At 37.2% G+C, this 16,552-nt stretch overlaps 1 protein-coding gene across 1 annotated transcript in view; it reads right to left on the minus strand.

Moving 5' to 3' along the window:
* PTPRN2 (protein tyrosine phosphatase receptor type N2) overlaps positions 1-16,552 on the minus strand; it is a 652,515-nt gene that overhangs the window by 364,331 nt on the left and 271,632 nt on the right. The window contains exon 10 of the mRNA XM_071560012.1: positions 13,459-13,545. Coding sequence (XP_071416113.1) covers positions 13,459-13,545 — 87 coding nt within the window. The remainder of the gene's footprint in view (positions 1-13,458; positions 13,546-16,552) is intronic.

Below are 16,552 nucleotides of genomic sequence, written 5' to 3' on the forward strand. Positions count from 1 at the left end.
GGGAGTTTCAGGATACCAAACACTGAATATAACTACTGTCCTTCTTTCTACATTGCCAGTCTAAGAGAAATGCTGATCCCTCTTTTCTGCTCAGATATTTGCAGTGTAGTTACACTTCGGCTCTATCAGCAAAGACACACAACGTTTCCTGCCCTCCTTCCCTTCCCTGAGTGTTTTGCTTCCATTTCTCAAGCACTCCCCACTTCCTCTCCCTAGCTCTCCCCTGCCTCTGTCCTGCACCCTTGCACTTCTTGGCAACACTAAAATATGGATTCAAACTGGATCATTTGAGAGCCCCAGCCCAGGCAGTGAGACAGGGGTTTCCCAGGAGTGAAGGCTGTCAGCAGCCATCGCACTATTCTCTAGTGACTCCCCCTGGATAATGCAGGAACACAGAGGATCCAAGTCACCCTCACGTGTGCCCCACCACTGGCACTGCCATTTCTCCTCGCAGCTCAGGGAAAAACAGGGTGGAGAAAAAATTCCTTAGGCAAGTTGGAGGATATTGCGATAGCACCATCCTATTCCAGGAAATAAATCTCAGAATCATGTAAAACACCTGCTCATATGCTGGTCTGTGGGATACTGATTTCCTCTACTGTAGCACTTGAATTCTAGTACGTAAGGAATGACCTGAGCACCACATCAGCACAGCTTCACTAGGAACGTTCACAAAATACCAAATATAAAGTAGCTCTGGTCACAACTTTTTGCACAATGGCATTCTGTTTATTTAAAAGCAAACAAAAGACCTTGAGATTACTTGGTCAAAATTGCATTTCTGCTTGATGTTTTGGGAACTGACTGCTTCGGGAGCTCATAAAATGAGATTTTTCTCATGGGGGGCTTCTGGCAAAAGCGCTCAATAAATAAACATTTCAATAACAAAAGGTGCCCTTTGGGGAATTCCTCACTGTTCATTATGTGTTGGATGAGAACATTTAAACTAAACCAGTAATTATTTGACTGCAAAATATTGTTAAAAGATTTTTTAACAAGAGGTCAACCAATCTGAAAAAGATGTATAAAATGCACCTGTGATGGTTCCTAAGCAAGAGCTCTCAACTGGGAGGGTGACAGCTTTGCTGTGTGGCTGTCCCAGGCTGTGGAGCTGGGTTAGTATTAATGGCATTGTCCTTCCATCGCTGCGAGTGCAGAGGCTCATGGAGGGTGCGTGTGTTTGTGCCCTGCTGAACTGCAGGCACACCATTCCCAAGCCAGGGTGCTGCTGGCAGCAGGGCCATCCCTCCTGGCCAGCAGCTCACACCAGCCAGGCTCAGCCGCTGGGCAGGGAGAGCACTCACACACTAAACCACACCATCCAGCCTAACCTAACCCACATCTGAGACACACAGCTGTGCAACTGACATCAAAAACGTTATTTAAATGTGATTAAACCCAATATTTTCATCTCTCCCTCCCTCAAGCTGTATCCTACTACAATTACACCTTCTGACATAAATGCACTTATACCCAGCTAAGTAAGAGAAGACTGAGTTTTAGAAGGCGTCTGGACTACACAGTCACACTTAGGACCTTTTTCTTATACTTTGTTATGATTTTTTTTTTAAATAAAGGTAAGCAGTTCTGGCTTCAAGGCTAACAAACAGTAACTTCTCCCCACAAAAAAAAAAAATAATGACTGTTGCAATGACCTACTAAATTTATTACTAAAAATTTACTAATTATCCCCTCTGTTGACTGTCACAACTTTCCCCCCTTTTTATTTTTTATTTCAGTCATAATAGGTTTTGGTTTTTTTAACAAAGACATCCAAAGCATATTGCAAATTGTCACCCTTATGTGCTGTTTTCTTTTATTCTGTTTACTAGAGATGAAATAATTACAGTGTTTATACCAAAATGACTTGAAGGTTGATTGCTGATTTAATAATATCGCCTCCCCTTGGGTTTATATTTCCCATCTGAAGGTGGGAGGGTGCAGAACACACAGAGAAACAAAGAATATTCCTTATGTAAAATAGAAGTATTTCCTTTCATTAATTGTTTTATGACTAACAACATTCTTCTTATATTTTTCCTGTCAACAAATGAATGATCTGAATAAACAGAGCTGGAGCATGATCAATATGGCAAGGTCCATATCACTTTCAAGCCGTAGGTTATAATTATATTTATGAATGACAGGATTTGAATCTCCATAAATTATGTACCAAGCTTTGCATGCCTATTCCTCTCCCTCGTGTGTGTGTAGTTCAGTACTACAGTATCACACGGAGGGTTTCCTGTGAGATACAGTCACAGTCTATCATACCCCCTAGTGGAAAAGGATTTGAGAAACAAGTGCCAACACGGTTCTATGTAGTCTTGAAGATGACACAGAGCTGATGCCAGATGGAAATGAGTTGAGGTGGCACTGCATTTTTAAGAGACATAGGCAGAGTGCAATTTCTCAAGACTGGAGGAAGATGAGGAGATTAGGATTGGTTATTTCCAATGTGAAACATTCTCTTAATGACCCTATTTCATAAAACACAGCTTGCCTTAATAAAGCTTAGATTTGAAATTAAAGTCACTACTTGTCTATATGTTCATTTCAAAATCCTTTAATCTCTGGAGGTTAAGAAAAGCAATTAGTAACGCTCCAGAGGGCTGTGCAAAGCAAATTTTATAGCAGCAAAGGTAATTGTCTCAGGAAACGTTTGGTGGGCTTGAACTAATGACTTGCAATGTGTACACATTTCTGTTCTTTCTCTGTTTAGGAATTTGAAGCTTACTTCCATTGTTTATACTGCACTGAGGTCCTCTTTACACCTTCTCAATTATGGAAATTTTAAAATGCTCATGCTGCTGTAAAATGTGTTATATATTATATATAGATGTATATAAACATATGTCAAATCAAATTAATGGAAAGAAACACATAATAAAAAGAGGCACTTTTCTACTACAGTATATTTACACAACAGGAGTTACAGAGAAAAGCAAAGGCAGAAAATTGCAGCTGGACATTGACATATAATACATGAGTGGATTAAGAAGTGTACACTGGCTATTTTGTTCTCCTGATGTTCAGATGGACGAGCTGTAACTAAATTGACCACTTGATTCAGGTTCTGCCAACATTTTGTACCAGAACTGTTGACCAGAATTTATTTAGTGAAGCATTGCATCATACTTTATTTATACTACATAAGCAGGTGCCTGACTAAGTTTCAAAGATTCAGGAAAGCAGCAAAGGATGTGTTGTGCTGATCTGCTACAAAATAACAGCCCTGAACTGTTGAGTAGAGAATTATTGATCATCACACAGACTTAACACTAAAAAGGCACACATCTCTCACTCTAATATCTTTACTGTTCAAAGATTTGTTTCACTTTGCACCTGAACTGCACAAATGTCAATGTACAGCTGTATTTATTCTGACATTCCTATTGACAGGTATGTACTCACAGCCAGTGATCAATTAAAAAATCTTTTTCTGTTTTAGCAAACTGAACTTTTTGAGCCCTTCTCTGGCAACGCTTAACATGGTCCTTAAACTGCAGAAAGACACACAGTGTTCCAGAACACATGGCAATACAGCCAATAAGATGTTATCTATTCATATTTCTATCCTATATAAAGTAAGCATGAACTGTTTGCTTACCACATTGCCTAAAGAAATGTACTCCTGCACTAAACATATGGCATGGAGAGAGAAAGTTAGACTTCTTGTGCTCCCATTACACCTGGTGTCCAATAACCAGGAACTAAAGCCAAATCCCTGCCAAGGGAAGGACATTGACTGCAGTGCTCACCAGTCAGTGGCTGATTACCCACTGTGCATTTATTAGAGGGGTTTTCACCAGGCAGCTGGGACTTTTAAAAGACAGACCACACAGATTAGATGGATTGTTAGTCTCAGAGCAATCATGTCCTGCAAATGTAACTACATGGAAACAAAACTTATGTTTGAATTTGATGGCTGGAGCTCAGGTTTGCTTGTGCAAGCTGCAGTCTCAGTAACTGAGGTACTTGGACACCTGGTCATGGCCTCATCCCTTCTCCTGCAGTGATGAGCACTGTGGAGTGACTGCCTGGGGCAGCTCTGCAGGGGAGAGAGAGGGCACCACAAAGGGTTCAAATAATGACCTGCTTTCTGGTTGGCACACTACTGCCTTTAGAGGAATTTCAAGAGAGAAGTCACAGAAAAAGGATGGCTGGTCCAGAAGGGGATGCTTTCCACAGCAGCAGTCCAAGTCTGGTGGGTCTCTGATACCAATACTGGAGTTTTAATTATTTCACATTAGTTGTTAATTTGACATTAATCATTTAATCTATATGCATCAAAATCGTGCTAAGTACACTGATTCTAATTTACACTGCAAAAGATGATGAAAGAGTATTTTAAAGATTTTACAACTTGCTTCATCTGAGGTGAAGATTATTTTGCTAAGCCTACAATTTAAATGATTTTAAAAAGAGACAACGCTCAATTTAGAGATTGATGCTACACTCAATTTGTCCTATTTTTATTCTTCACAAAATACAACTTTTGATGATTACTCAATATCTATGAATAATATGCAGAGTTTTAAAATAATTTTTCTATTAATCTGTCACAAGCCATGAAACTTGACATTTTCACCACGCTGAGTACATGAAAGTTGCCAGCTTTGCCTGCCATGCAAATAAGGTTCTTAATTACAGTATTTAAAAGAACAAACCATACAAGTGCTATAATTTCTTATGGTAAAAAAAGTGCTTGGACCCTGAGAGAGTGGGAAAATGGTCTCAAAAAGCTGCTTAAATGTACAGTGATTTTTCTTTCACTCCTCAAGGATTAAGCCAAAGGATAAAATTTCTGTCATTAAAAATATAAAAATTATTCTATTTATATTTACATTTTCCCTCTTTTTACCTTTATACCATCAAATAGCAGACATTTTTTGATTTCCACCCAGTAAGCCCTCAGTGCATTTTACTGACTTCAGGTCTACTCCTCCTTCACCCCTGTGTTCTTATGGAGTGGGTTGAAATCAGAGTAAACTTTGCCTACTGGGACAGCAGTCACCTTATGCTCAGCTTGCACACGTGAAATTGCTTAACAAAGAGCATGGTTGTGATGGTGGGATGGCTGCAGAGGAACAGGCTCAACACGTCACAGCTCTGATAGGATCCATGGAAAGAACACATTTCTTCCATGAAGATTAGGCAGCACAACCAAAGACAAAAAAAAAACAAAAAACAAACAAACTTTGCAACAGTCTGAGTTCAAAAAGCTACAAAACTACTGAGTGCTACAACCAGACCTCTCTTGCTTGTCCTCTTAAGAACCTGTTGGCTTCTCTAACTTTGAGGGGACCAACTGGACCATTTGTTCTTGAGGTTCCCCTACCAGCAGTGATGTAGAGATATTTGCTTTGTCAAGAGGCACTGCAAGAGGAATTTATTGGGCTTTTTCAGTCATACCTTCACATGTATATTTGTGTGACTGTCTTTCTGGCTCTAAGGAACACAAACCTTTCTATAGGCAGGTCATGGTGCAACCCATTGACCCAGACATGCAATATTTACTGGCTAGGGTGCAAAAAAACCTGCAAAAGAATATTTATCTTTTTCAGCTGGGTCAGGAGGTCTGTAATATTCATTCAATCCAACCATCCAGGTTACAAAAAAAGAGAAAAAAATGTGTTTGTACATGTAGGAGAATCAGGTAGCCAAGGGCAGGAGGATCAAGAAACACATAGATGTAAGATACTTCTTTTATATCACTTCTAAGGGATTATTCTTTTAAACAAACCCCTACATTATAATCTTTTTTCATTTCTAATATTAGTAATTCTATTTGTGAATCAAGCTTTAGTTCAAGAGTGAGAATCACAATTCTCTGATTCTATTCTCACATCTGTCACCAAATTCTGTACCATTTTAGGGAAAATGAAGCAAACTGCCTTGAGTTTCAATGTATCCATCTGTAGAATGGAAATGATTACCTGTTAATAATATGTGAAATGTTATATAAATTAAATGCAGTGGCACATATTCAGAGACTTACTTGAAAGAAAGGAATACATCCTGCCTACCCTGCAATGTTATGAACTTGAATTTTATTAAAAAGGAATATGACAGCATTCTCAGTCACACAGAGGATGAGTACTAGAGAAATATGAAGCAAAAAATATATAAACTTCAGAAGGTCACTTCTCTAAAATCTTTTTCTTGAGTAGGAACCTATGGGTTCATGGAAACGTACCTCTAACACCAGATCCATTCTGCTTTTGCTTACAAAAGTGCAAATCATCTGCTTTAATGGGATGAAACGCTGTAATGGAAAGTCAAACATTGTACATATTATTTGTAAGAATCTCCTTAGATTTTTATGGTCTTTCTGTTTTGTCACCTAAAATTCATAAAATGCTGCAGGCCAAAATCCTTCTTGTTATTTTAATGATTTTTGTATTTTTCTAGCAGGAAAGTTACAGTGAAGAGGGCAAAATGATCTTGGTTATATGCACATTCATTAAAGAAAAGCACACAAAATATATTGTACCTCAGGGGGAAAACCACAAGACTAATGTAATGCTAAGGTTGTGAAATCACTCATTTTTAAGTAAGGAAATGCATAGTTGAAACTTGCACCTTATTTTTGTTTCCTTATCATTCCTTTAAAAACTGATGTATCTTTATTTTATAAATTAGTTGTCAAATAAGACAATATGTACCAGAAACCACAATGTACTTTCTTAAAAGTGCCTGCATGCAATGAATTACAACAGTACATTTTTCAGATAATTCATTTCCCAGACTCATTAAATCTGTGGAAAAAATTAAGTTTGAATGAAAGGGGTTCCATTATTTCTGAGTTATGGTTTTACAACATTTTAAACAAGGTTTTGTCAAATAACCATAGTCTGTTGGTTTGCTATTTAAAATCAGAGAGCAGATGACAAATACTGCTCAACTTTTTTGAAGGTGAATCTTTTCAGTAAGACTAACCATAGCAGAGTTCAAACTAAACTAAAAATCTTGCTCAAGTTTTGGGAAAGAAATGCGATGGAAAAAAAATTAAATTTATTGCTTCTTTATACTACAGCAGCTTAAGGAGAGCAGGATGAACTGTATGTTTTTCCATATGCACAATATTACAACATTCCTCTCAGTAAATATGAACTACATAGATGGCAGAATCCAGAATCTGCCAATCTAGAAAAAAACTTTGCAAGAATATTAATCCATGGGTGTTCAACATACAACAGGAGAAAAGATGAATCACACCAAATCAAGGAGAAAGAACTCACAGAAAATCAGCACAGTACAGGGAAGTTTGCAGCTACAAAGCTAACAAGACACTGTTACCTGTCCCACCAGTGCTCAGTGGTTAAATATCCCCCCTCACATATCCTGCCTCAGTAATTTCCTGAGATGTTCACATTCAGAGCATACATACACCACATGTCATAACACATCACCACGATGAAATGAAAATACCAAGTATTGTTCCAGAGTTTAGCTCCTGGATGACTGAACGTGATTAACTGGTCGATTGAATTTTTCAGGTGTTATAAAACTAACATGACAAACAATGAACAAAGACTCTCTGGCGTGATTAGAACTCTATAGCCAATGCACATGCTCATAACTGGCAGGGCTGGGAGCACCACAAATCATGCCTGCCCTACATTTCCCATTTGAATCTATTTAAAGCTTTTCCAAACTTCCACCACTTGGTTTGATTTTCAAACATCTTCCTCAGATCAAGCTCTTTTCACTGGGATGGTTGGCTGGCTTTTCAAATTGTATTTATTCCAGCCCAACGTTTCAGATCCTCCTAAGAACAAGGATAATGACAGGTAATGTTTGGTTGTATAAAGTCTTATCTTTGAAAAGGGTGCAAAGTGTCTTTAACCCCAATACTTGAAAACAGAGACCTGAAGTATGACAAGAATGTGCTTGTGACTTTCCTCATGAGAAGCCTTCCAAATTCAAGCTTTTGTTAGAATCACATATTAAAAAACAGAGTTGACACTAAGGACATACTACAGTATTAATAGGAAAAATAATTCTTGACTTAAATTCATTTATAGAAATGCAGTCTTTCTTCTCAAAATTTTTTTGTTGTTGTTTTTTTTTTTTTTGAGTAGGTCCACAGACATCCAAAGGTGAATGGTGGTCAAGTGGTAGAGAAGACCAAGATTTACAGGGGGCTTAATTTCCATTTTATCAGACTTCAAGAAGTATGTTGCAAATAAGGTATGGAACGACAAAGATGTAAAGGTCCTACTGTCACTTTGAATTCTGCTGGTACCAGATTCAGACTCAGACTCAGTTCATTTGAAGCCAAATCATTTCATGAATTTATTCATTTATTTTATAGACCAAATAACATTGTCTAAACTGAGAGCTGACTGTTGGGACTGCTGAATGCTCAGGGGGGTAAGTGAAGCTAATGGGACCTCTGTCTCAGCCAGTGAAGTTCCTTTCAGAAGAGGCTGAATAAGCTGTACTGGGAGACATCACACTGGACACCTCATACTGGCAAATGCTTTGACACTAATCTTTTCATTAATAACTCCGGCTCTGCATGGTCCTAACAAAAGCCCACACCTCAAATGAGTTAAATGTATTGATTCATGTTTGCCAAGCATTTTCAAAGTGTTCTGAACAGCACCATAGGAAAAAAAAACTAAACCAAAACAGAAGGAAATGGGGTTTCTGATATCAAAGCAGAATTTGAATAAAGTGCAATAAATAAAACCTGAAGTCACACATTGAACAATGAAAATAAAATGAAACACTGAAGAGCTACTCATTAACCAAGAAATTTTTTCTACTGTAGATAGCACAGATAGCTATAGAAAAATATATAAATATGACCAAATATGTCATAATTATTGTTATTCAAAAGATTGGTCACCTGAACAAAAAAAAAATTATGACTTGACTTCAGTCCAAAGTCAATTTTTTATTCATTCTTATCACCCAAAATAAAAGTGTTTTACTTATAAGCCAAGTAGTTACATTTTGGAATTAGTCATTACTTTAAATTTATATTTTCTTTTCAAAATAGCAAACCACACTGCTGGGTCTGCTACAAAGTTTGAAAGGTATTTTTCAGCTGAAGTCTTCGTATAGTTTCCTTACATACCTTCAGCTAACCTGAATGTTCATTTTCTGTATAATAAGCTATTCACATAAAACAATTCACCTGCAGCCCCAGCGTGGGTAAGGGAGCACTGCCAGCTGAAAAACCAACCTGAACCCTGGGGGTTGGAGCTTTAGACTCTGAAACATGAGCAATTTGGTCTTTTCACTTGGCTTTGGATGTACAATACAGATGCAACCAAACACTGATGACAGGGGAAGACTGGTTAAATGTTATGACTTTGCAATCCAGGACATTCTATTAGGTAACCAGAATCAGCTTTTTCAACTTGAAAAATCTATTTATATTACCATTTGAAATGTAGCCCAAGTATCCTGTTAATTACCAACATTATATATATGGATTATATGCTTATATATAGTCAATTGTTACACTTCAAAATCAACAACACATAGAGATTAATGTAATTTTATGACATGAACATAGAGTGCTCTGCTACAGGTTTTCCACTGAAACATTATGTATGGAAATGAAAATGTTGGTTAAGTTGTCACATCGGAAAAGATAGTTTTTTGAGTACTGAGTTTGGGTATATTAGAAGGCAAAAAATGACAAAGCTGCCATTAAGATGAATGGGTGGAGGAAGACAAAGCAGAACAAAACGGGGGAAAAAGAGACACCTAGAGGGAAAGATCTTCAATGACAATTGGGAAAATTGTATCAGTCTAGAGGGAATGTAATATTCAGGTGAAAATCTCACTCAACTGGAGACTGAAAATGGTAGGATATAAGGTCTGAAATACTGTGAAATCAGAATAATCTGTTTTCTTTCCATACAGAGGTATTCAGCCAAGCTCAGAGATGAAATTCCCCTTAGCAATGTTCTCTGTAAATATCCCAAGTATGGGAACCTTATATAAAAGTCTGGAAGTCATTTGTATTCTCATTAGAAACCAAAGTCATCTATGTTTTAATCAATGGCTTTGACTGTTAATTCTAAGTGTCCTTTCCACTACCTTCAAAGGTAAGTTTACAGATCTTGGTATTTTTATTACACTTGGGTGTTTGTTGATAAAGTCTGGTGTTTGTAAGTATATTCTATAACTACAGTTACATGAAGGCGGCCAAAGTTGCAGATTGCAAAGTCATTTTTTTTAAAAAATAGACACAAACCCTTCTAACATTACTACCCATCTGACTGCAATCCATGATACAAGTCCAACAATCAATCACCAGGGGCATTGGACACCCATAATTAGATTATAAAATCATAACTATAGTCATTTTACGTCTGCTTGCATAATTACATCAGCATGCTAATATCCTTTTAATGGTCTCTAATGATGTAATAAGAAATAATGGAATTTATTTGACAGCTACATAACCATTAACAAAACATATTAAGCATAACTACTATTTCCATAAAGATTCAGGCTGTATCCAAAAGTGACAACTAACATGTCGGATCTTTTTTTCAGCACTGAAATATTTCTAATTATGAATTCCCTAAATCTATTCCCACTCATCTGCTTCACAGGATGAGCAAAGTTTGTGTCAGTACAAACTTGACAACAAATCAGCTGCAGCAGTGGGACCCAGTGCTCTGGAAGCCAAGCCTGAGGCTACACTGCGAATTGAAGGCTCTTGGTTAGAGCTGGCAGGATTGTGAAAGGCAGAAGATAAGATAAACTGATTACTACCATGCATCAACTAATCAGGAGTTAACACAGGGAATGGGTAGGAATCCATGGCAAAAGCAATCGTTCACTTACCTAACTCCAAAGCACAGGGAAAAACTAAAAATATAGGGGAGAGTGAAAACAAAACTAACTAAAGTCAGTAATTTATTAATGAAACACTTCTTTTTTTCAGAGAAAAGGACAAGAAAGTCTGAACTGAGAATTTAAAGAGCTATAAAAGAACCCACCACTTGCCCTCTCTCCTTAGTTCATACACTATTCCTATTTGATGTGATGACTGTCTATACTCTCAAATTAACCGCATGATTCTCATTAACATGTCTTTACTCTAAAATCTTTGCAATGATCTAAAAACCCAAGTCTACACATTTACTTTCTAATCATTTGGAATTATTGGAGGGAAATGAGAGAATTGAGAATTTTCAGCCCAGCAAATAACTCAGGTCTGAGTTCAAAGTAGGCTAGCATGACAAATTCTCACCCCTTTTATAAATATTTGACCTTCAGGCTTATTGGTAGTTTTTTCTACATAATTTTTCCAATTTTTTTTTTAATTAATCTGTAAGAAAAAAAATTCTTTCAGTTGCCAGTGAAATAAAATAATGTAAATCATTCATAATTCCAATTCCAAGTAGAAAGCACATTTTCTGAGAGGCCTCATTCTCACACTTTGATATGTCAGCTGTGGATATGACATCAAGAGTTTCCTGAAACTCCTCTCCATGAGGCCACTCAGAAGCCAAGCAGAGTGCTCCCAGTTACACTGTTTCTCATTGATAGTGGTGCCATGATAAGAAAACAACAAATCCAAAAAGTGTTAACTCTTTTCTTTGCAAGGCCTTTTTCTAAAGATTTCACTACTGCTGTGTATACTGGTCAGCTCCATATTTCCTTAGTATTTCATGGGTTTAACCTGAGTCAAAGCATCTCACTTTCTTGGAAAAAGAATATTTATCATGTATAAATTCTTCACTAATTTGAGGTTTGGGATAACTTTTCACAGATTTATAGACCTTTTAAAAAGGCAAAGACTGATAAAAACATTGTATGGACAGACAGAATGCTCAGTCCTGTTTGGAGTTACTGTAACTGATAATATACTTTTCCAGTACTGACCATAGAAGTACTTTCAGTACAGTCATATGACCATATATTAATAAGTGCAAAATAACCAGCTTCCCTAATTCTGCACATTAAAATAAAGAAAAGGTTGATCTTAGCTAGCTATCTCTCTGGAGGGATAGTTTTCATTAGAGAATGAAACCCCAGCCTGCCAATTCCAATGTTGTTGTGATTTATAAAATGATAAAAAAATAACCAAAAAGCTTTATACTAACAATTAGAAAGGTAGATGAAATTGTTCTTGTACTGTAAATGAATGAAGTTAATGAAGCAGAACCCGCTGATTGCAGCAGAGAAATTGTTCCATGGGATTACTCCTTTAAATGTGCAGTAGAGTTTATCTGCTACTACTCAAAGGCAAGGATGCAAATTTTCTTCATAGGGAAGATAATAGAATATCATCAGTTTTTGTAATTTAAAAAGCTCAGGTTTTGCAAAAATGTATTTCATGAAATACTATCAAAAGACATTCATTGAAGCAAGGCAAAAAAAAAAATATGGGAATATTTTCCTTCTCAATAACTAACATAAATTTGTCTGGTATTTTTCAAGTTTCTGAAAAGATTTTCTCACCAGTAGTCTATTTCTTCCTCCTATTTATATTACATATACAGGAAGACAGGGGGTAGAATTTTTTTCCAATTAAGAATAAACACTTTCACTAAGGATGAAACATCATCAGACTATGACTTAAACCAGAGTATTAAACGATGAATTACATTCTGTAACTGAAAGCTAAACAAAAGCTGATGGCAGCACAGGGGAGGCTGAGGAAGGGGCTGCACTTCAACAACCCAACTCATGGGGGAAAGCAAGAGCCCCAGTCCCTCTGAACCACGGGCAGGAGCGGGATGCTGCCCAGACACAAATCTTTTTCTGTGCCCCCAAGATGTGGCTCCTTCCAACAAGCTGTTGAAACCCTCCCACAGCTGGTCCTTTTCCAACACTTTTATATCAAACTACTCTTATTTTATGTTTTATAAAGAATGAAGTTTTGTGAAGCAAATATTTCTACCAAAATGCCTTCAGAAAATCCCCACTCTAAAACCCTTTACTGGCCATAGTAGATCATAACCTCCTAGTTCATGACATTAACTTGCAGACATTCATCAGTATGAATCATAGGAGGAAAAGCAGTAGCTCAAACACAGCTGAACTCCCTGTGTCTTTTTAAATAAGTAGCTGACCAAGCAGCACAACCTTGTGCCATGTGCCAGACTCAAAGCCAGGGACCCAACTTTTCTTCCACCTTTGATGTAATTTTTCCCCTCGTCAATGGTGGATATAACAACCCTTCACAAGACTTGCTTTACCTAGAAAATGTTACATAAAGGTGGTGATGTTTTTATAGCATAGTTTGAACAGATTATTTTTCACTCTTGAAGCACAGGAAAGTTTTAGTCTTTATAATTTTTTTCAAAATAATTTGTTCCTGTGTGTAGGGAGTGTTACAAAGACTCTCTTTTGCCTCTTGCACATTCTCATTAATTCTGGCATTAAAGAGTGGGTATTTCCTTGTAAGACAAACTATTCAAAAATAATGAGGAATCCAATAAAATTAAAAAGGAGCAAATTCCATGTACATACTTGACATCATCGAAGACACTCATCTGCAGCTTCAGGAGATCTGCCACTTCCTTTATTAACTCCAAGCCCTTTTCCACACTCAGGGGGCTGTTGAAAGGGAACAAGAAAACACAGCATTACGAAAATGGAACTCATCAATACTTGAGAGGCTAAAGGTCCCAAAAGAGTTATCACCTTGGCCTCTTTGAGTGTGAAAGCCACCACTAACTGTATTCCTGTCACATAGTGATCATGATATCAGGGGAATTGGGATCAGGTGCTTCTTCAGGCATGATGAATCACCTGAATTTTCCAGCAATAAGACAAACAATAAGGTGTAAATGGAATTGTTAGGAAGTGTAATGGGCCCATGATGCAGCAACCAGTTCATCTCAGTCCTCAATAAAAAATGTAATAAAGTAAAGGGACAGTAAGAAAGAAAAGGATTGACGAGACAAGGAGGGAAACAAACAATGAAAGTCAAATTGCAGGCTTGGTATCAAATGGACAAGGGAAAAGCGTATTTTTAAATTCATTAGTTTTTAAAATGAATCTTTGCCCACTGAAAGGATACAAAGTTATTATGGATTTGAAAGTAAACAATGGAGCAAGGCACACAGTCCAGAGGACACCGATTAGATACATGGGATTTAGCTTGGTGTGTGCATACACTGCTGACAAACCCCCTTAAATCTTTTTAACCTTTGTCAATGCCACATTTACATTTTTTAATTCAGAAAACTGGTTGCAATCAAGCCTAATGCAAGAATACTGCTATCATTTTAAAAAGCACTTATCTAGATGCAAAATTCATACTTGCAAAAATTTCAGGTTATTGGAGTTGTCGCAACTCTAAAGATGAATTAAGAACATTCCACCCCTAATATACAGACCATACCTTGCTTAGATGTAGTTCAGTACTGTCAAACCAAATAGAAAAATATTGAGAAAGTAAAAGGATACAGAAATGATATAACAATGTCCAGTGAAAACAGATACACTTTCTAAGTTGTGATCATAGATTTATTCCAAACAATGTTAAGCCCCAAAGACCATAAAATTAAACCTCACAAACTAATCTATCTTATACCATGGTAAAGCAGAAACAACTTTGATGAGATTAACCCAGGGGAAAAAGGGTTCTGTATTTTTTCTTTCAAGGATTTATAGCAAGTAGGAGAAGAAGGTGTCAAAAAAAAGTCTGTAGTTTTAGACACGATCTTTTCAACTGGACTAAGGGGACAATTGTGGGTTTTTTCAAACCTTTTTTTAAAGGTCACTATTTCTGCATTCCAATTTAAGGTTTTTAATCTAATTTTACATCAAAGTAATCATTGCCACCATTTTATTTATTGTCTGCAATGAACACTGGTTTTTTTGGTGACTTTTTTGGGGAGGGTTATTTGGCTGGTTTTTTGGTGAGGTTTGGGGTTGGGGGTTTTTTTGTTGTTTTTGGGTGGGTGTTTTTGAGTGTTTTTGTTTTGGGGTTTTTTTTGGTTTTTTGTCTTTTTTTTTTTTTTTTTACGCTGGGTTCTACATACACTGCCCTAAGGGCACCTCTATTTAAATAATGGGATGTCTCATGTGGATCTTGGTTAGGATGGAATTGCTCAGCCTCCCTTCATGCTTCTAACCCAAAATGCTCAAGAGACCTCCTGTCACACAAGCAGAGGTAGCCCCTCAAGGCACCAGATAAATTTAATTTTTCTACATGCCTAAGACAGAAATGTTCTTGTGTGAAAGTAACAAAAGAATCTGATTGATTCTGTAAGGAAAAAAATATACTATTCATAAAACTCTTACATTTCAAGGACTTTCAGTGGGTAAAAATGTGATTATTCCCATCACTATGAAAGCAGATTGTCATAGTGACTCTGGGTATGTGTTAATTAAATCTTTTCTCCCAAAGATGTTGGCTTAAATTTTACAGGAATGATTGGTGTCAGCAAGTGGGCTTTTACTGTAATAGTGATTCTGATGCAGGCAGAGACTGCTGTGTACGTCGGTGTGGGTTTTTACTGAGGAGCCTCACCTGTAAAAGCTCAATCTCCTGCTCCCTGCTTACCCCTTCTCCCCTGAAAAGCATTCCCCAGCTTCAAAAACAAGATGTGCTGCAACAAGCCAAGGCAGCGGCAGTAAATGGGGGATGTAATCAGAGCATTAGAATGCTACCCAGAAATAAGGCTGGAGGGAAAATGGGAGAGAAAATGGTGCTGGAAGGCCATTCTCTTGCAAGCCTGAGCATCCAGGAGCAGTCTTAGGAGCTCTCATGCACCATCAAACACAGAGGTTCACAAACTCAGATGCAGTTTGATAGGCTAAGAAATTGTCATTCATAATGGTACAGGAAACATGCAGGACCAATACTCTTTGGTACCAGTACTACTACTGATCACACTGTCACATTTGAGGATTTCCACTGAAAATGATTGCAATCACTGTATTTTCCAATACAATTTTACCCAATTCTCAACATTGATACATTCTAGTACTCTTTATTACTGTTCTATGTCAGTGTGTTAGGTTAAGCTTGCAAAATTCCAACTGCCCAACACAAAGAGAAAGGGTCTTCCACCGCCGCCCAAGAGAAAAGGAGGGAGAGGAAAAAAACCCAAAACAGCAAGCTTCTTATATTACAAAAAAGAAAGACAATTAAAAACAGATTATAATATAACACATATATATATACACAAATGTGAGGAAAAACAAACTAAAAACAGTAGCTACCAAATCACCCAACTTAATACAGATTCCAACCATCCAAACCCCACAAAACCTCCTGAAAACTCTTCCAGAGAAACTTCCCATAAAGAGAGGAAAAAATTAACAAGATAATGTTCACCTCCCTGGATAACACAGTGTGGATGCAGGCAAGGCCTGATCTCAATAGGGCAGTGCATCCTCACAGGGCTGAGGCAAATACCAAAATGAGGTCCCTCTCTTTTTATACTTCTTGACACTTGATGATGTCAGATGATATAAAATACCTCTTTGGTTGCTTAAGTCAGGTGATGCTTGTCCCTTCTAATCTATGTCACGTGTTTTATGCCTTGCTTTTGTTTAGTGCTGCATTTTGCTCAGTGATGCATGGTTTGCATAGTGATTGCCTTTAACT

Source organism: Pithys albifrons, chromosome 7 (assembly GCF_047495875.1).
Source record: "Pithys albifrons albifrons isolate INPA30051 chromosome 7, PitAlb_v1, whole genome shotgun sequence".
Taxonomy (NCBI): Eukaryota; Metazoa; Chordata; class Aves; order Passeriformes; family Thamnophilidae; genus Pithys; species Pithys albifrons.